This window comes from Durio zibethinus, chromosome 10 (assembly GCF_047325235.1).
Source record: "Durio zibethinus cultivar Kanyao isolate XHJ-2024 chromosome 10, ASM4732523v1, whole genome shotgun sequence".
In the NCBI taxonomy this organism is placed as follows: domain Eukaryota; kingdom Viridiplantae; phylum Streptophyta; class Magnoliopsida; order Malvales; family Malvaceae; genus Durio; species Durio zibethinus.
In genome coordinates this window covers 26,490,875-26,512,376 of record NC_143171.1, presented here as the reverse complement: position 1 = coordinate 26,512,376, position 21,502 = coordinate 26,490,875, and the positions used below count along the sequence as shown (strand labels likewise).

At 28.8% G+C, this 21,502-nt stretch overlaps 2 protein-coding genes and 1 pseudogene across 2 annotated transcripts; 1 reads left to right on the top strand and 2 right to left on the bottom strand.

Moving 5' to 3' along the window:
* Nucleotides 1–4,008: 4,008 nt before the first annotated feature.
* LOC111293412 (Putative membrane lipoprotein) lies at nt 4,009–4,771 on the bottom strand. The gene has a single exon (XM_022886156.2). The coding sequence runs from the start codon at nt 4,723–4,725 to the stop codon at nt 4,126–4,128; it is 600 nt and encodes a 199-aa protein (XP_022741891.2). The 5' UTR covers nt 4,726–4,771; the 3' UTR covers nt 4,009–4,125.
* Nucleotides 4,772–6,747: 1,976 nt separating this feature from the next.
* LOC111292287 (uncharacterized) lies at nt 6,748–10,451 on the bottom strand. The gene is made up of 4 exons (XM_022884582.2): nt 10,257–10,451; nt 9,981–10,157; nt 7,274–8,908; nt 6,748–7,032 (listed from the first exon to the last, which is right to left on the bottom strand). Exons 1-3 carry the CDS (start codon nt 10,269–10,271, stop codon nt 7,298–7,300), a joined length of 1,803 nt encoding a protein of 600 aa, XP_022740317.2. The 5' UTR covers nt 10,272–10,451; the 3' UTR covers nt 6,748–7,032; nt 7,274–7,297.
* A 7,340-nt stretch (nt 10,452–17,791) lies between these two features.
* Nucleotides 17,792–19,887, top strand: LOC111293411 (inactive LRR receptor-like serine/threonine-protein kinase BIR2 pseudogene; annotated as a pseudogene).
* The last annotated feature ends 1,615 nt before the right edge of the window (nt 19,888–21,502 follow it).

Genomic DNA, 21,502 nt, shown 5'->3' with positions numbered 1-21,502 from the left:
ATGCAGGTTTCCTACGTAAATTTTACTAAAATATATTAAATACTCCATGCGTATTTCTATTTCAAGTCAACCTGTCAGTTTTGCATTTGAAAGTTTAATTTATTAATTTCATTATGCATCATAAATGACTTTCAAGATTAATAAATTTTATTTCGATAATCAGTTGAAAGGTGGAAAAAAAATTTGCATCATCGTTTTAAGATTAAAATTTTAAAAATTTAATCTTATAAATTCTTAATAAAATAAAAATTTTATCTCAATATAAGGATAATAATTGATCAAGATGTAATAAGTTTTTATTTCTTTCAAACCAGATTCAATTTTATATTCATGATTTTCAAATCCGATTTGATAAATTTTTTATTTTTTAAATTCGAATATGACTCTATTTAATATTATATAAAATTGTATCTAGCTCGAATTGAAATTAATAAAATAATATTTTTTAAATATAAAATATTTTTTAAAATTAATAAAATAATATTTTTTAATATAAAGTATTTTTTAATGTAAATATAAATTAAATAAATATAAAAAATATAATTAAAAATAATTTATATATATATTTGATTGGGTTAAATGGATTTGTTTCAAACCTAACTCTAATTTTTTTTGTTTTTTACTATTACCTAATCCAAAATTGATTAAAAAAATGATCTTATAAAATTGGATTTGGATTGAATTAAAAGTCGCCGAAGATAGATTGAGCTGACATCCTTGCCCATATGTCATTCAAATGATACAATAACAAGCAATATGATCTTAGAGGTTCCAAAGGTGATTTCTTTTGGTTTGCTTAGCTGAGCAAGTCCTTTTTAAGATTGATTGACCCCCATGAACAAAGAAAAACAAAAGATGTCAATGCATTGATGTTTCATCACCATTAATACTTGGCTTTGGTTAAAGTAAGGAGTAGATTCTTCTCTACATTTATGCAAATTGAATATCAGATATCTTCTCTGATATGGAGCTATTTTCTTTTCAGATTCAATCATTTTCGTGCTGACCAATTATTGCGAAAACTGATATAGGCCATAAATAACCTAAATTTATTCATTTAGATTTTTTTTTTTTTTTTACTTTATATCTTGGTTCTTCAATCGTCCAATTGATGGGCACATTGGGAGTTGCTGGCCCCAACCACAAGAACTGAGTGTCACTCAAAAATCAGTCCAAAAGGCCATGTTGACCCATATCAGTTAAGACTACACCAACCACTTGTGTGGTTTGATTGGATTATTTCATGCTTTTGTCAACATAAAATCATGGTTTTTGTCACACCCCACCCTTTCAGACTCCTCAGTCCTGAATGGCCCATTTTCTTTTTTGTCATTTTGTTGCTTTTAATTTATACTGGTTTGGTCAAGTAATTCATTGGAAATTATTTACATTAATCTTCCATTTCTTTTTTTAGCTACTGTCTTACTGAATTCTTTGAGTTATAGATTCTTTCTTTTCTAATTAACAAAAAAAAAAAAAATCACTTAGCCAAATAGATTGATCGAGTTAATAATTTTCGAATATTTCATTTGTGAAGTTTAAATTCGAGTTTTGTTATCTGTAATTTTTTTTATGAACGGTTTATAAATATAAATCTAATATAAGTTTTGACCGTTATTTTGATTCTAAAATAAAAAATTTCTATCTGCCCAAAATTTATATATATATATAGTCAATTGTAACACTTATCATATGTCTTTTGCATGTAATATTCAATGGTTAAATTTTGAAATTTTATTTTAAAGATTTCAAATTTGGAGAGGAAAGGGGAAATCTATGAGATTACTTTTTATTATGTAACTCAAAAATATTTATGTGTTTTCCTATCCAAGGGGTTTCAAGGATTATCCCAGTCACATGTGGTGCCATCAAAAGGAAATTTGCTCTCATATGTGATACAGTTGCTCACATGCAGCAGGTCCCGGAAAGCAACTATCAACTATCAAGGTCCACTAGTTTCTTCCTTCCATATTTTTCCTGCATTTACTTTTTTCAGTCCCTTCATTGGGGCATTGAACCTTTCCATCTCGTTTAATTTAAGATTTTCTTAATAAAAAAATAAAAGATAAAGGAATTACATGTACCGAAATTTGAATGTTAAATCTGGTAGATTTTTTTAAAATGATTATATAAATTAATTGAATTAAATTTTTTATCCATAAAAGATTTTTTTTTTCATTAGAATCAATTCTTACGTACATTAAATTTTTGTGAAAAATATTATGAAAAAAATATTAAAGAAATCAAATTTTAAGATCGATCGAAGAAAACATTAAATCTAAATAAATTAATTTGGGAACAACTAATATCATTTAAAAAAAAAGGATGTAACACTGATATCAATCTTGGGATAAAAAAAGATGGTACTATATAGTATTTGATCATCATTTTAATTAATATATTCTTCAACAACCATGCAAAAGTGTAGATAGTATTTAACATTTGAGAGAAGGGAAGGTATATATTTAATAGATGTAGGGAAGGATTTGATTTAAATTTTGGAAGAAATATATTAAGAATTAGGGCATCGAAAGAGAGTGGGACAGAGCCATAGCTTTCATAGGTTGAGACATTCTAACAAGAAGCAAATGAGGTCTGCTGTTTGTAGATATCTGTCTATCTCAGTGAACCTTGACCTGCCCTTATCTATTGGGGGACCTATGTGTTTTTTTTTTAACTATTTAAGTAATTAAAAGATAAATTAATCGGAATTGACGTAAATGATTAAAGATTAAAGTTTGAATGTAAAATATTCATATTCGAATTCTTACGAATCTTTATTAGTAATCTATTTATAAATTTAAAAAATTTTAAAAATTCGTAAATTTTTTTTATGGATCGATAATTTATCTTGATTTTGAATATAAGATAATTTTTTTCGTTCTTAAATTTTTGTGCCCCAAAAAAAAGTAATGAAAAGACAAAAATATTGTTTCATTCATGGAAATTCAATGCAATTATGATAATATTAAGATAAATTTGAGTATATTATTGAGTTATCCATTATCGAGAAAATTTTAAAGAAATTTGAAGCTTTTGAACTTTCATGGACTGATTAAATTTTGAGAATTGAACAATTTGATCAATCAAATGTTCAATTTAGTCTAATATATGATTATGGGTTTAGGCATTTTGATATTATTGAATTTTTTTTCACTTTATTTGATGGTTGCATGCATTGATTTTGATTAATTTTATCTAATTCTCTGTTTGGTTCATAAAATTCGAACCCTAGACTTCAATTCTTTGATACCCAAAAAAATCCTTCACAAAACCTATTGAATTATTAGGAAAAAAAAACTCTAATTTAATTCATTAAATTGTATCTTTTTAATTGGTCCTTTAATTAATGAATAAATTTCATAATTTCATATAGAATACTTTAAAATTCCAAAATTTTAGACTTTCAAAGAGGGATGTGGCCCAAGAGATTCTAATAATTGGGCTTGTTTTCTTGGTGGGCTAATTAAAGGGATAAAGGAATTGGCCCCAATCTTTCTCCATTGTCCACTCTTCTCAGCCCAAGTTCAAAACTTTTCTTTTTTTTTTTATTTCCAACAATTAAAAATTAAAATGTGAAAGGGAATATATTATCATAAATTTAAGCTCAACCAAAATTTAACATTATTAATAATATTTTAGAAGTGTATTTCTCCTTTCAAATGAATAAAAAAAAAACACAAAAAATCGAATTTCATTTTACTTTTTTTTTATAATGGTTATTGTTAAAGATGATTATGAATCGAATCAAATTAAATTTATTAAATTAAATTTATTTTTAGAACGAAACTTAAAACTCAATTAAGAGGAAAATAAAGAATGGATAAAGAAAAAATAAAGGGAACCATAATCATTTTTAGAAAAAAAATACAAATTAAATTTGTGAAGAATTTGATCTATTTTGGATTAATTTCACGATGAAGGTGAAAGTAGAAAGAATGGCCTTCATATTGCTGACTTTACTTTTTTACCTTTAAAAAAATGGGGGAAAACTGAAATTGGAAGAGTTGTTCGGATAATAGAAAATTGGTCATTCATTACCAAAAAGAAAAATGGGAATCAAATAAAAATTTAAATTCTAAATTAGAAGATCCAAAAAAAAAAAAAAAACAAAAAGGAAATACATTACCCTTGAACTTTCAAAACTAAACAATTTACTCCATCAGATGAAAGGGTCATGTGCTTCTTCATATCAGCTGGTTTTCTCTCTGCATGAAACTTGTGGTCTCTTCCCTTTCTTGCATCTAAAGCCAAATGCTGCCTAAACATGGCAATGAAAGCTTCAACTCTCTCATTCAGCTCCTCCTTTGACAGCTTTGGAGGCTCAATGTTTTCTTCTTCAACCAGCAGTTGATCATTTTCTGGTTTCTCTTCATCAGCTTCAGTTTTGCTTCTTTTCTTTGAGTTGAGCATCAGCTCTTTGTTGCATGCTTCAACATCATTGCAATTTCCCCTTTTCTGCTTCATTTCTTCATCATTTTTCTTGCTTTCTTGATGACTAATTTGGCTTGAATTTGGGTTCATGGAAGTGAAAAAAATGGCCAAAAGCACAATGTTTAACACAAGAAACACCCAAGCTCGCCATTGTTCAGCAAGAAACAACAGTGAAGCTCGTTTCAAACACACCATCAAAAGAACTATGCCTGCTGTAAACAAAGCTGTATTCACATTCTGATCATTTCCATTTCCCCTTTGGCAGTAGTAAAAATCTTTCTTCTCCGCCATATTTTTGCTTCAAAAATCTTGGGTTTTTAACTCTTTACATGTTCAAGGTGAACAAATTGAGATATATATAAAAATGGAAAACTAGAATCACCTTGAAAGTATGGTTAATTTGCCAGAATGCCACTAGTGGGAAGCTCTGGGAACCCCTGGCTCCATCAGCTGTGAAATTCAGAGGCAAAACATGGGAAAAGGCTGTGAAGAAATGAGAGTGCAGTGAGAAGGGGAGACAAGAAAACATGATATAAACAGGCAGCAACAATAAAGTTACCTTATGATTGCTCCAACTTAGGATTTAGTCATGTAAGTTTGTGTATGTAAGGGCTTGGCGTGCAGAGTGCAGAGTGCAGAGTGCAGACTAGTGGGCCTAAAACCATTTTTCCCTGCAGCTTTCATTGGGGTCCGTATCAATGAAGTTGTGAAACATTCCACTATCCCATGTTGTTTAGGTTCATTTTTTTTAAATACCCATGTTGACATGCAAGAGAAACCTAGGAATAGATACCCAACTTTGTAAATATAAAAAATCTGTTCGTGCCGGATACACATCTATATCTGATACTAAAATTTTTCTTTAAAATCATAAAATTATCAAAAACTAAAAGATCAGTTTGACATGAACAGATTAAGAACTGAGAATGTCATAAAGTTATATGTTGTTCAATGGCCTCAATGATGGATATTGTCTACAAAGAAGTAGAGAAATGGCAAGCATGATTGTTGATGTAATTGATGAAATGCTAAAGTAAAGAACATACCAATCATGGGTTAAAAAAAAATGTTGGTAAATGCGGTAATGCTAATGCATTTCAATTTTTCAAAAAGGCTTTGAGCCCTGCACGCCTTTTTTTGCCAAAGACAGAGATTGGAAAGGAGAAATGGGGAGCAGAGATTTTGCCGGTTTATGACAGTAACAATGGATTGGAAACGTGAAGGTCCTCAAGCACGCTTGCTTTTTAAAATCATGTTACAGAAAAATAATCCGTACGTAAATTTAACGATTTATATATTTATATCATATAAAATATTAAAATATATATATTTATATCGTATGAAAATTACATATAATAATTTATATTGATATAAAAATATAAAATATTTTTTTTATTTTCTTAAATTTAAATATAATTATTACTAAAATTTTAAATTATGTTATATTTATATTTTATATTCGTATCATATTCGCATTATCTTTTAGATTGTTAGTTCCACATGTCCCATTTCTCAATAAAACAACCAAATTTTCATTAATTTTTTTTTAAAAGGGTCTGTTGATTCTCGACTTTGGCTGCTTTTTTTTTTTTTTTAATTCTAAAATATACTTTTTGTTTGTCTTGTATAATAGAGGAAGAGAATATTTCCTATGGAAAAGAGAATGTTAAAAGCGAAAAGAAAAACTCCAAAAGCTGTTACTTGTTTTTGTCTTTTCATAAACTTTATTTTTGTAATTTTTAACTTCATTTAGTTAGCATCATAAGTTTTTTTTTTTTTTTTTATTTGTTACTGAATTATGAGTCAATATTAAATTTTATCATTATACTTCAATTTCATTGAATTTTGTCATTCTACATTTATATTTTCAATTTCATTAAAATTTATTATTAAATTTTAAATTTTTTTTATGATTAAAATGATAGAAATCTATCATTTTTATTAAAAAAGTACTAGATTTAATATTCTAATTTCATTATTGTTTATCAAAAAATTAAATAATAAAATTTCATTTACATTAATAAATTATTATGTAAAATAGTTCACCTCCATTACTTTTTATCCAATAACCAACGAAATTGAAAATATATAATGACAAAATTCAATGAAATTAAACCCATAACGAAATGGTAAAATTCACCTTCATTTTTTTTAACTTTTTCTAATATAATAGCTGTCTTGTTCATTTATTTATTCTTTGTTGATTGATTTAGGCGGCATTTGAATAATCTACAAATCGAGAATGCATAGGAAATGAATGGGAACAATGGCTACTCCATTACTTTTTGAGATTTTGGCCATTTTGACAAACTATTCAATAATATTTTTGTTAAGATTAAATGGAAGGGAATGCCAGAGAAGTTAGGTTCAACAACAATATTGTTCTAAAAAAATGTAACAATTATTTGAAAGACTTGTATAAATGGTGAAGATTACCAATTCGGTCTCTCTATAATCAACAGCGGTAGCCGTTTACTCCCCTTTCATTGGAAAAGCATACATCAAGAATCACCCATCACCTGATCAAGCATTCCTTTGGTTAGATTAATGTGAAATTAACCTCAATTACCACCATCTTTTGCCTGACAGAGAAATGAGCTGCATGAAAGAACAGAAAGACACTCATTAGGTTACATCTTCGACAGCGAAAGGGGCGAAACAAACCTAGTAGAACAAATACAATTATGATAGCCATGTCACGAGGTGGATCTTGTAAGTTCTACAATCTCAAGTCAATGCATTTATTGAAGCCATTAACACAGATATGAAATCATAGCAAGATGACTTGATTTAAAAAGCACAATGAGTAAAAATGTTATATGGAGAAAAGGAAACCAACCTGACGAGCAACCTGAGCCAGTCATCAACTGTCCCTAGAAGTTTCATTAACCAAGTTACAGTTAGCAGTTTCTTGTAACCTAATTTCTTTCTCCCCAGCCCTCCTCTTTAAATTGCTCTCTTCAGATGTCTTTGCATCCTGGTCGCAAAGGGATTCCTTCTTGCGTTTCCTCTGGAAGGTGTATTTAAAACGTCTATCATTCACATTATCCACCTTAGTTGAAGATTCCTTAGTTACATTGGATGCTTTGCTACCTTCCAAGGCAGAATGCGCGATGGAACCATTGACCATAGTGGAGCTCATTTCTGAAGATGGAAGTGCTGAAATCTCCCCAGAGTTAACTTCTTGTCTGACCAAAACAGACTCATCTCCCAATTTAATGTCATTGTCAGCAGCACTTGGAGCAAATCTAGAATTATTAAGTGCCTTGACACTTGCAGTGACATTTTTTGATCCTAATGAAGGATCCACATTACATTTAATAAGTGCTAACCTAGGATCCAAACGGGCCAATGCCTTTATCTTATTCTCAGTGTCAGCTGTTTTCAATCTATCTTCATTTGATTCAACATTAAAGCAGACTGAATTCGAAGTCTTAGAACAGCTAAGGGCCAATGAAGGTTGACAAGGCTCAGTGAGATGATCCAGGAGAGACTGGAATGAAGTAGCAATATCATTGCTACCTTTCACTTTTCCATTTCTTTTTCCATTATAGCCAGCCACAACATCTTCATGGCAGCTGCTTTTGTTCTGCAATTCTTCTTCCAATTCCCGAGAATTTTTTGTTGTATCCATATTACCAATAGAGTATACAGTGTGAGTACCTGCACAAGATTTAACATTTCTGTTGATTATATAGTTTCTGCAACCGGAAAGGACAGAAGATGATTGACAACGTGTCATGTGCTGACTAGGACGAAATCTACATGATCCAGCTTTGATTCTACTAAATCGAGTCTTTCTCCTCCTCCTTATTGTGCAGACTTTGACAGATTTTTTTGTTTCTCCAGAGAAGACCAATGCCTTCAAGTTCTTTATTTTAGGAGAGTATCCTGTATATTGTCTTTCATCTTCAGCGCTTGTTTCCATGCTAAACTGTTTCCTCAAGAGAGAATGTTGACCATCCAGACCTCCAGGAGTCAATTTACCATCCAGAAAGTTTCTTTGAAGAGCACTAATTCTCTGTGTACAACCATTTCTGTACAGCTCTGGCTTCTTGTTTGCCATAAGTACAGTGGCCAAGTCAGAGTTATGAGAACAATAACTCTCAACATGAGAAACATTAGGTTGATCAATTTGCTTTGCAGAATTGCAGCATCTACTATGGGAATTTCCCTGATTCAATAAATAGTTTCTCATGTCAGATTCTGCAACAGTCAAATATCCTGAGGCTGAATTTAATGGAGATTGTACAGTGGGCTCGAGCGTTGGATCTTGAAGAGAAGATCCATCCTCACTAGGGGTTTGTCCATTTAAAGGCTTCACTTCAGTGTTCTTTGCTCTCTCCAGCTTATCTTCTAGACAATTTAATTCAACTCTAAGATCTGTTATGATATCCTCTGCTTCATGGAGCTGTGCTTCAAGCTCATCAATCTTTCTCTTCTGATAGAAGGATGTTGTCTCTGCTTCAATTGTCTGGAAAAATGCAAGCATTTGAGAGTGGAATATTTATTTCCCAAAAGAAATGAGAAATAAACCAAAATGGGAGAGTGAAATTCCAAGTTCTTTGCAAACACTAATTTCCCTGATTTTACTCTCTAGCTTGTTTAAAAAGACAAATCCAATATTCATGTCGAGGACTTGATCCTAAGTTACTTGGAACATAGGATTGTTGTGTATAGCATCCATTAACTAACGAGTAACAACTACTTAGGATATAGGCAGGCTTACCCGCCAGCATCTTTATACTGAGTGAATGTTTGAATGCAACAAGAAAAACTTATGTCAGTGCTTCCACAGTAACAGAATGAAAAAACTTTATTTAGCCTAGGGCTGAAACATATAGGATAAAAGGTATATCCATAGATGAATTCTGGCTTCTGTGACTACAAAAAATATTCATTTGACAGCATGACATGATTTGATAGCACAAATCTGAAACTTAGGGTTCATTTGATAGCATGGTGGGAGGGACTCCCACCGCACCATGATATTACTTTATAACTGGAACCCTAAAACACAGATGTGGCGCGGTGGGAGTCCCTGCCACCATGCTGCCAAATGAACCCTTATTGAGGTGAAAAGGTTCATCAAGTAACCCAATCAATTGAGAAGTACATCCCTAGTGTGATTTCAAAGAGTTCCAACACCATCTAATGATTAAATATATTACATATATCCAACTGGAAATTCAGATTTTGGTAAGAAAAATCAAATTCAGCTAATTAATAGAAAAAAAATAAATATAACGTCATTCATAAATAACAAAAAAAGAAATTTAAAGTTCACTACTTTAATAAGAGTCAATAAAACATCAATATTCAAAAACTTGATCTCTAAATGAACCACATTTACAAAAGATTCAAACAAATATAATGTTCATCCCAATCGATTTTACTTTGGTCACATTCAAATAATTCATGGAATATTCAAAAATCTATAAATTGAAAGAAAATTATATTCAAACTAAAAATCAAATCTCAGAACGCTATTTTAGTATTTCTATAGAAATTTTTAAAAAACTAAAAGAGACAAAAGAGGAATGTACCTTGGCATCGATCATGTGTTTCAAGCGAAGAAGCACACCAAGCGACTCCTCCTTGGAGCAATTCAGTTGATGCTGAAACGACGCCGCTTTTTTCTCCGACACCATCACTCTCGCCGCTGCTTCCTTGGCCGTGTTCAGTATTATCTGCGCGTACGCCAGCTTCAACGCCACCGTTTTCTACACCAAAAAAAAAAAAAGAATCACATTTCAAAAAACAAAGATTTAAAATAGTAAAAGAAAAAAGAGCCGAATGCAAGGGGTATTTTCGTAACTTACATCCGAATCTCCCATGGCGATTTGGGAGTTGATGATCTTCCCATGGGCGGTCTTTTCCAGAGGAGAACGGAGCTAAGCGAGGAGGTAAACTGAAAGGGAAATGAAAGGACATTATTGCCCTTGTTTTTGGATTTGAATTACGAAAAAGGAAAAACAAAACGTCTGCCGTGTCCGACGAATAACAGCCAGTTTGTTGATTCCTATTGGGTCGTTACTCTTTAATCCAATTTTGAAAACATCTCTATCGAAAGAGTTGAAACGCTGCCGTTTCTAAGATGCATTAAAAGCGCGGAGTGTGGGGTCCACAGGGGAATCCTTATTTAAAATTTTTTTTTTCTTGACGCAATGATTTATTCGGCTTTTTAAATTTTGAAATTTGGAATACTGGTAAAGTGGTGGGTCCTTCTCTGCGAGAGAGGGTTAGGATTTAGTGAAGAAGATGATCTTTAAGTTCTGGCCGTTTGATTGATCAACTCGGCAGCGGGAAAAAAAGTTAGATCGGCAATGAAAATTTTTCTATTTACCAGCATTTAAATTTTTAAGGAAAATTTACAGGTAAGTGAATATGTGTACGGGTTTGGGCTGGATTCACCCGATTCTCAGCCTAATTCTATTAACAAGGAGGTAAAAGAATTTGGACCGGAGCTAACATTATTGTGACTTGTGAGCGCCCATAAGTAATTGCATTTTTTATCAAAAGAAATTCGAAGCTGATTTTTTAAATAAAAAATATATTAATATCATGAATAATTTTAAATTATAATAAAATATTTAATATGAAATTAAAATTTTAAAATTTTTATTATGATATTTGAATTATAAATTTATTAATTAAAATAATATTTATTTTTAAAATGACTAACTTTAAATAATGACACATAAAATTTTTAAATATTATATTAATTAATAAATTTATAATTTAAATAATAAATTAAATATTTTAAATTTAAATATTAAATTCAATATTTTATTCATGTAATTAACTCATAAAAAATCAACGTGTTTATTATTGATCTAAATATTCTTATGTATCATAATCATTTGTTTAAGATACAATAAAGAACATCGATAGAATAAAAAGTGATAAAAAATTAACCTAAATATCAAAAACTTATGAATTATAATTAAAAAAGTCATCAAAGCTTTATTTTTTTTTAATTGTAATTAACTAATTTTTTGTTTGAAAAAATTTTTGGTTTTCATGTTAAGAGGGGATGGGATCTTCTCGGTGATGGTTCGATGGGTGGCTAGAGATTGGTGCAAGCAAATTAAGTGCTGATGAGAGTGTTAGAAAAAAATAAATAAGAGAAGAGAAATAATAAAAAAAAATTTTGGCTTTGAAGCATGAAAAATACTTTTTTAAAGATAATTATGGTTTTATGATACAACAAAATCTCAAACTTTTTAATCAGAAGCAATAAAAATTGCTATACTGAAAGATTTATTTATAATGAGTGAACGAATATAAACTTCTATTCAGATGATTATGACTTTTTTGTATAATCATGACCTTTATGAATAATAATCTATTTATATTCAAACAATTATTATCATTTGTCATATGATAATTATTTTTGTTTAAATATAATTATTTAAATATGAATAAAATTAATACAAAAATTAATTTTATTCATCAATAATTAAATCTTTCTATCTAATGTGAAATGCACCACATTCTAAACTATCAATAATCCATCACTAGTTTAGAATGTTGATGTTTAATTTTTACCTTTCACACAAATAAATATTATAAATACAAGAATGTATCTCTTGATTTAAACTTTTAGTTAGCGTATATATCTTAGAATTCTAACGAAGTTGATAATATCCGCAGATTAAACCTTAACTTCTAATGTTAGAATTAAAGATATAATACACATAATATTTATTTATTCTTCTGTCAGAAGCTTATAACTGCTTTTAGCACTATTATGATCATGTGCTTATCCTATTAATAAACATTTACAAAAGAAACTCTAATTCTTCTTGTTGAAACAACACTACTTTTATATTTATATAGGTAGAGTTTTCATTATGACTCTATTGCTTTAGATATTTAAAACTCCATTAAGAGTATAAAAACTCATCCTCCCCATACAATAGATCACACTAGTTTCTAAAATTCAAATGGATTTTACTAGTGCTTAACAGACACATAACAATAACCTGTTTTTATCCATTAAACTTTGTAATTAAATATTACTAATTCAAAGTTGGGTTCCCATTATTGGTGTCTAATAGTAAGGGTTTAACTCCATTCTACATGTAGTACTACTAATCAAATATCTTGGAATTTCATTTTTTTTAATGATAATTATTTCCACTTAAGATTGAATTTCTAATATAATTACTTTAGGTAATATGTCCAAATTTTTCATTTTACATATCATTTATATGCTCCAGACATTGTTGCTTCATTTTTATCATTTTAAGAAATAGTTAGTTTTGGTTGTGGTCACAACTTTATTATCATTAATTTCAACCATTCTATTTCCATACTTTTATACATTTTTAAACAATTATACTTATAGTACAATTGGATAAATTCAATGAATAAACTAAACCATTTTAATTATTCTAAGATTTTTAATGACCTTTTTATGATTTTACTTTAGGCTTCTAAACTTATTGGTTTGCATAATTTGCTCATAAAATTATACTAAAATATTATAACATTATAGTGTCAATTTTTATTTCTTTTGATTCTTATCACCCCCTCCATGTACAAGTATGCATTCTTTTTATTAAAGAATGTCTCATTCAATTGTTTAAAATATCATATATACTTAATCAAAGTTGTCATTTCATTTATCTCTTCACTATTAAGGTTTTTTTTTTTTTTTAAGTAAGAAGTCTTCAAATCCATTCTTAGTGAAATATTTCTATAAAAGTTTCAAAACTTTTATATTTTAACTCAATATAAGAGTTTACATTAATAGGCAGATTTTAAATTTAATCATGCTTGTATAGTGTTTTAAAGACTTTTTATGTGAATTCAAATACTTACATGAATATATTTCATCATAGACACTATTAATAATTTTTTATTGCCATGAACAAATTTATTTTTATCACCTAAATGGATCAAATAGCATTTTTTTTTGCTAGTATAAAAGTTTTCAAATTCATAAGATTTTTAAATCACTCATGGCTTCTAAAGTAAATATACTTTAAAATTTTCACTATATAAAACTATAGATGATAAATTATTTGTAAAATCCATGAATTAGACCATATACATAACAAAAAAATTACCATAATGTGATTAAGATTGTGGCATCAATTTTGGCATATGACTATTTTAAGCCAACCATAATAATCTATATCATACCTACAAATCATGTAGATTTGACTATTGAAATTATTTCATTTATAATGATGGCTTTTAGTGAACATCAACTATCTCAAATATTATCATGATTTTTTAATGCATATATTAATTGTCCAATGGTCAATTCCAAGTTTATGATAAATTGAAATCTCTAAATTTGGTTTCAAAATTTTATTAAAACTTTATTTTTTCACCATTGTGCAGCCTATATATCTTTCTTATTTACTACTTTTAATTAGTCATAATATTTTCAGATATATAATAAATTCAAACTTTACTCATAAAACTAATATGTCAATATATAATAAGAGTCCATAGTATATTTAACTCTAATTTCAAATACTTTCACAGTCATTTTGTGATTAATATGTTCATATCTAGATCACCACATCAATGCAAATCATGAAACATGAATCTAAAGAATCATTTTCATTAAATAGTATAAACAATAATTATAATATGAGTTTACTCAAAATTTATGTAAAAATTTGTGATAAATTTGCATTAGTTAAATCATTGATTGGCTGATTCTAAGACTTATGGCTTTCACAAATGAATATTATTATTTAAGCCCATATGTTAATATGATGTTTAACTAATCACATCTTTGTCATTGTCATGAAACTATTGAAAACCTCATAAACTTGTTTACTTTTCATTTTAATAGCTTGCAAAAGGTCATTTTTTCAGGTACAAAAATAAAAAATATCTTTATTATCTTTAACTAATAATGTATTAATTAGATGATAACATTCTATCTTCATAGTTTTATATTTTTCTTAAATGTAAAAGAAAAAAAATTTCATTTCATTCAGCTCATTTTCATAATATATGGCAAAATGTACTAATATTTTTCATGCCATCATAAAATGGAATTAAACACATGTATGTATGGGGATGAAATCAAAGAGCTGGGAATAAAGAAAACAGTATGAAAAGAAGGATTTTTGGGGTTGACAAAAGCTTGCTGCGATGCTTAAGTTTCAGAGTTTCCTTTTGTATTATTTGACTTTTCTATATTAGAATTTTGCTTTTCCCAGCATTTGGGAAAAAAGACAAAGGCTACTCATGGGCCTAAATTTTATTTCTAGCCTTCAAACTTATCTAGCCCAAATTCATAAATTAAGTCCATATTTGAATTATGAAGAACCTAAAGAAAAAGCTCAAAAAATAGGCCCAGTAAAAAATGACATAAGCCCGGAACATATTAAATTAAAAAACATAATTAAGCTAAAATCAATAACTCAACCAAAAATTGGATCAAATCATATTTGATTGTTGAAAAATGATATGCAATTATCCCGGAAAAATACATCTTTTTTAATTATTAATTTAAATAGATCCAAGAGATGAGGGAAACAAATAAAAATAGAAAAAAAAAAGGTTTAATCTCATCTTTTGGATATGTTGAATTGGTTAAAAAAAAAAAATGTAAAACAAAAAAAAAAGTTATACCATATAAATTGATCCCTCCTTTTATGTTTATATTTATATTTAAAGTTTGTTTTTTACATTATTAATGTAAATTTTTAATTTTAAAAAATAAAGTTACGAGATCAATACACATCTCATTCTTTAATTAATTTTTTATTTTATAATATACCTTAAAAGATATGTATTGTCTTATTAATTTTATTTGTAAAATTTAAAAATTCTACTAACAATGAATGAAATAATTTCTCTTTTATGCATATATCCAAGACTCCAATTGACGGGTTTTTGGGTGCAGACTTTAAATTGATTCCTATTCCTAATTACATTAGAAACATCAATTATCAGCCAATAACTTCTAGGTCAAATTATTGTGTTTTGATATTTTGAGATATATTTATGATTTTTCAAGGTCTTTGGTTGATTATTTGTTGGCTTCCTTGTAGATGATGTTATCAACTAAAAAACCCAAGTAGTTGGATAAGAAGAAAATTGGTTAAGAGTCCTGATATAACTTCCATTTTACTTCAATTTAAAAGGTGTTGCTTCACCACACCAACCATATATCTTTTCATAGCATCAACTTTTGGCCAAATATGCCAAAGCCATCTCAAACAAATAGTAAAATCTTCTTTTCTAATCAATTAATTCAAAATCCTAATTGGCAAGTGAGTTACTATTAAAGGTGATAGTTTGATAGTTTGGTTAAGATCATTTTTGATTGAGTCATTTAAATTTAAATAATTTTCGGATTTGAATTGATATTAGATTGGATCAGATTCATATAAATTCATATAAATTGGGTTCGATTTTTCGGTTTGGAGTAGCTCTAGTTATAATTTATATGTCTCAATTTAAATGATAAATGCATATAAATTCTAGAATAAAATGCATTACATATATAATTTCATTTTAACTATAGTATACAAATTGGTGTAACCTTCACCTTTTAAATATGATAAATGTTTTCAATCATTTAGAATGTTAATTTAACTTTAAAGTAAAAATCAAAGACTATTGCCCATTGGACTAAATTTTTGGTGTGTCTCCAATTTGCATTATAGCCACACAAATTAATGTTGACATACCAATATGTGGTGTAGAAAAAATATTGAGTGTTTGAAAATCCATTGTCATATAGTATTGCTATCATATATGGTTGAATCCGGTGATTCCATTAAGAATTTATTTAGAAAAATGATGCGATTAATTTTGATCAGATTAAAAATAACAGTGTTATTATATTAAATATTATAATGATAAAAATATATATTTAAATACAAATTTAGTGATGACGATGAAATTGAATATGATAATGATTGCTTGATCAAATGCACCTCTCTTGTCGTTATTAAAAAATATTTTCCATTTTAATTTTATATTAAGACAATAGCTGCTTTAGAATCAATGAATTATTGGATTTTTTTTCTCTAATCTCTAACTAAAGAGTAGTACAATTAAAACATCAATTGCATAATTCAAGTGTTATCCAAATGCATCTCTCAACATAATTGAAAAAAAAAAAGTGCTTAGATTCCATCGCATTTTCCTTGTGATGAACTATATAATTCAAGTATTATTCAAATGCATCTCTCAATATAATTGAAAAAAAAAATGCTTAGATTCCATCGAATTTTCCATGCGATCAACTATATAATTCAAGTGTTATCCAAATGCATTTCGCAATGCAATTGGAAAGAAAAAGAGTGTTAGGATTTCATTGCATTTTTTGTGCAGTAAAATCTAAATGCACGCTAAGTAAAATTTTGAAAAAATATTTTTTTTTGGGAAAAAGAAGGAATTTTCGTTTTCTTGGAATGTTGCAAGAGACTATTTTTGATAACGGGGCCATGGATCACCATAAAAATGATTAATACCTTCTACTTTCATTTCATAAAAGATATTATTAGAATCTGATTAATGGAAGCAAACAAAATTTGGGCAGATACAAATCTCAAGATGCTGATTGGTTTGTCTGCAAATTTTTTTTTTCTTTTAGAAGGATAGATTTAATTAAGATGTAGGAGTAAAATCCTTGAAAAAAATATTATCTTAAAATTAAGAGTTAATTACATTTTTTATATTTAAATTTTGAAAAAAAATATAAATTAGTATCTAAAAAAAATAAAATATATAATTTGTACTTGAACTTTCAAATAATGTATGATTTTAATTCAAATTCTAATACTATTAATTTAACTTACCTATATACATGGTATCTAATTAGTATAATTTTATTATATATATTATTTGTTAAATAAAAATATTAAATATTTGGTAAAAATGAAAATGTGAATTTTACGTCACAAAAATATTGATTGATCTTAGATAATTTTTATGATTCAAGTAAATAGTATAAAATTTTTTAATTTATATTAGAAAAAGGTATTGATAATATGTGTCTGAACACATAATTTGATAATATTAATCAAACGTTGTATATATAAATTAATATGAGTAGCAAAATTAGAGTTTGGATTAATATAATACATAATTTAAAAGTTTAAAATGTAAATTGTATATTATTTAAAAGTTTAGGCTGTAAATTATATATCTTATTTTCTTGGTATTAATTTATATATTTTTTAAAATTTAAATACAAAAAATGTAATTAACTCTAAAATTAAATTAGAAAAAGGAGCGAGGAATATTTGGTGCATTGTCCAATTAGACCATATTTAGTGGACCATGGCCATAGTTTCTTGGTCGACAAATTCTTAATTAATCCTTCTAAATAAATCAAACTTGCAGTCAAACAAGCTGTAATTATCAAGCATTATCACCATCAAATTAACAATTTTCTTTCCTTTTCTTCAACGAAAATCACCCACAAGAAAAAATATATATGGAAATATTAGTATTAGAGAAAATAATCAAGTCAATCCGACTGTTAACTGTTAAGCAATTGTTTGGTAATTTCTCAATGACATTTCTAAGTCAATGACCCTTCACAGGCTTTTCCTCTTTAGACCATTCCACATATTTTACGCGCAAATCTGCTAGACATTCCTTCACACCAACAAAATGAAAAAGCAAAAATAAAACTCTTGAGGGTTTCTTTTTTGGGTGATAAGCTATGAAGGGATCTTTTTCCAGCAGGGTAAAGATCTTCAGTTTTTTTTTACCATGGATGTTTTTGCCAGGACTTGTTTTGTCAGCTGTACGTGAGGATGATATGAAGTGCCCGGAAGGTGTCGAAAATTCTTTACAAGACCCAGATGGGAAGTTAAGCTCGTGGACTTTCAATAACAATTCGGTTGGATTTATGTGCAAGTTTGTTGGAGTTACATGTTGGAACAAACGGGAAAACAGCCTGTTAAGTCTTGAACTTCAAGAAATGAATGTCAGGACAGTTACCTCAATCTTTAGAGTACTGTAAGAGTTTGCAGACTTTGGATCTGTCAGCTAACAAAATTTCTGGTACGATCCCTCCACAGATATGTACTTGGTTACCTTATTTAGTAACCCTTGATCTGTCTAACAATGATCTGTCAGGTCCCATCCCTCCTGAATTATCGAAGTGTGCTTATTTGACTAATTTGATTTTGTCAAATAATAGGCTTTCAGGGTCAATTCCATACCAATTATCCGGTTTAGGTAGGCTGAAGAAGTTTTCTGTAGCCAATAATGATCTGACAGCTGCTATTCCTTCAGCTTTTGAGAATCATGAGAAGGCAGATTTTTCTGGGAATAGTCTTTGTGGGGGTCCTCTTGGAAAGTGTGGGGCTTCGAGTAAGAAGAATCTAGCAATTATAACTGCACCTGGGGTTTATGGTGCTGCATCTTCAATGTTGTTGGGATTTGGGGTTGGTGGTGGTATCATTTGAGATGGATAAGGAGGAGGAAGCAGGGGTATATTGGAGGTGATGACAGTTGTTGGGCTGAGAGGTTGAGGGCTCATAAGTTGACTCAAGTTCACTGTTTCAGAAGCCACTTGTGATAGTTAAGTTGGCTGATTTGACGGCTGCAACAAACAATTTCAATGCAGAGAACACCATAATTTCCACTAGGACGGGAACTACCTATAAGGCAATGCTTCCCGATGGCTCAGCCTTTGCAATCATGAGTCTCACAACTTGCAAGCTTGGTGAGAAGCAGTTTCGTTTGGAGATGACTAGATTAGGCCAGCTTAGGCATCCAAATTTGACACCCATTTTGGGATTTTGTGTTGTGGAAGAGGAGAAGCTGATAGTTTATAAGCATATGTCCAATGAGACTCTGTATTCCTTGTTACATGGTAGTGTTGCTGCCGTAGATTGGCCAATTAGATTTAGGATTGGTTTGGGTGTAGCTAGGGGTCTAGCTTGGCTGCACCATGGGTGCCGGCCTCCATTTCTGCAGCAGAACATCTGCTCCAATGTGATTCTTATTGATGAGGACTTTGATGCTAGGGTAATGGACTTTGGATTGACAGGGCTTATGACTGCCTCGGACGTTAATGAGACTAGTTTTACGAAAGCGGATTTAGGTGAATTTGGTTATGTAGCTCCAGAGTATTCAAGCACTATGGTTGCTTCACTTAAAGGGGATGTCTACGGATTTGGTGTGGTACTTCTGGAATTGGCAACTAGGCAAAAACCCGTAAAGTTAATGCAGGTGAAGAAGGATTCAAGGGTAATTTGGTGGATCAGGTAAATCACCTCTCCAACTCTGGTAGAATCAAGGATACTATCGACAAGGCTCTCCGTGGAAAGAGGCACGATGAGGAAATTTTGCAGTTCCTCTAAATCGAATGTAATTGCGTGGTTACTCGGCCAAAGGACAGATGGTCTATGTACCAGGCTTATCGGTCATTGAATAGCATTGCTGAGGAAAATGGTTTCTTCAACAACATTAATTTTTCAATGAAACGTAATTTTCTTTCTTGAATTCGAATTAGTGTAGAGATTTTCACAATTCAATAATTTTTTCAAACATGAGTTATTTGTTTTTCACAAAAAATGTAATTAGTTACTAAAAAGAAGTTAAAAAATGATTAACAAAATTTGTCCCACAAAATAAAATTCAATAACTAAATAAAACAAAATATTTCAACAAGTATAACTTTGAGGGTCTCTTAAGAATTGGAATTCATTATTAGAAATGAAAGAGGTGATGATTTTTTTTTTTCAAATGAATTGAAAGTCTTAGCACATGGAAATTTCAATTTACTCAAAAATTTTTCACCACCTAAAAGGAATAAAAATGAGTGTATACTTTTTCACGCATACTCATAAATGAGACATAAGTTTGTCTAAAGTATGAATCCTTGAAAATCAAACATTTCAACACTTTTTTTAGTATTCAAATATGCCCTTTTGGTAGATGGTAAGACTTGTAAGAGGTTCAACATTTTGAAAGGTCATTTAATGAAAGGAAAGATGGCTCAAAATTTCAAAATTAATTCATTTTTATACATTTCAAGCTTCTAGGGTAGTGAATCATTGCTATTATTGTTGTAGGTGGTGGCTCTACTATTTTGCTTCTCTGCCTTCCCTTACATAAACAAAAAAAAAAAAAAAAACCTTTTTAGAGGCATTTGGTTCGTAAATTCTTAAATTCTGGGAGGGAAATTGATTTAGGAAAAAAGTAATATTGAAGGGAAATGTGTGATTCTTGAGTTTTATTGACTTAGGAAATGTAAGATTTTGTGTTTGGTTCACAAAAATGTAAGAATAGCTAATAAAGACTTTTATTATATTGTCCTTAATAACATGTGATATTTATAATATTGACATATGAATAACACATAATACTAATATGTGAATAACACATAATATGTGAATAACATGTTGTCTTTGTTGAAACTCAATAGTTCTAAAAAATATATTTTTTTTTTTATATTTCAACAAATATGATCTTACAATTTTAATTACTATCTTAACATTGATTGTCCTTAAGTAAAGAAAATATGTGAATCAACCTTAGATTTTATAAGTAATAATATTAAGTAAAAGTATTTTACATTTTTTTTTATATTTTCAACAAAGACTACATTTTTATTGTAGAAGTATTGTCTTTTAAACAAATATTGCATTTTTTATCTTAAAAATGTCATTTTTGTTCAATTATAAATAATATTTTTTTTTTCATATTTTTAACAAAGACTACGTTTTTATTTAAAAAAAAAATCTTTTCAACAAAAATTACGTTTTTATCTTAAAAATGTTATCTTTTCAACAAAGGTGGCATTTTTATTTAAAAAACCATCTTTTTTAAAATTTAAAAAAAAATTTCTATATTATCAACAAATACTGTGTTTTTATATTTGAAACGTCATTTTTTAAATAAGGATTGCATTTTTTTTCTTAAAAACATTTTTTTTGTTAAATTCTAAAATATAATTTTTTTTATATTTTCAATAAAGATTGATGCTGTTTTTTCAACAAAAACTATATTTTTTATTTGAAAAATGTCATTTTATTAAATTCTAAAAAAATAATTTTTTTTTCATAGTTTTAACAAAGACTACATTTTATTTATTTTTTTGTCTTACAAACATCAT

Excerpts from the sequence above, each read along its gene's own strand:
- LOC111292287 (XM_022884582.2), bottom strand. Across the intron at positions 8,909-9,980 it reads AACACATGATCGATGCCAAG|ACAATTGAAGCAGAGACAAC; the intron begins GTACATTCCTCT and ends GCATTTTTCCAG.
- LOC111293412 (XM_022886156.2), bottom strand. The coding sequence starts at position 4,725 with ATGGCGGAGAAGAAAGATTTTTACTACTGCCAAAGGGGAAATGGAAAT.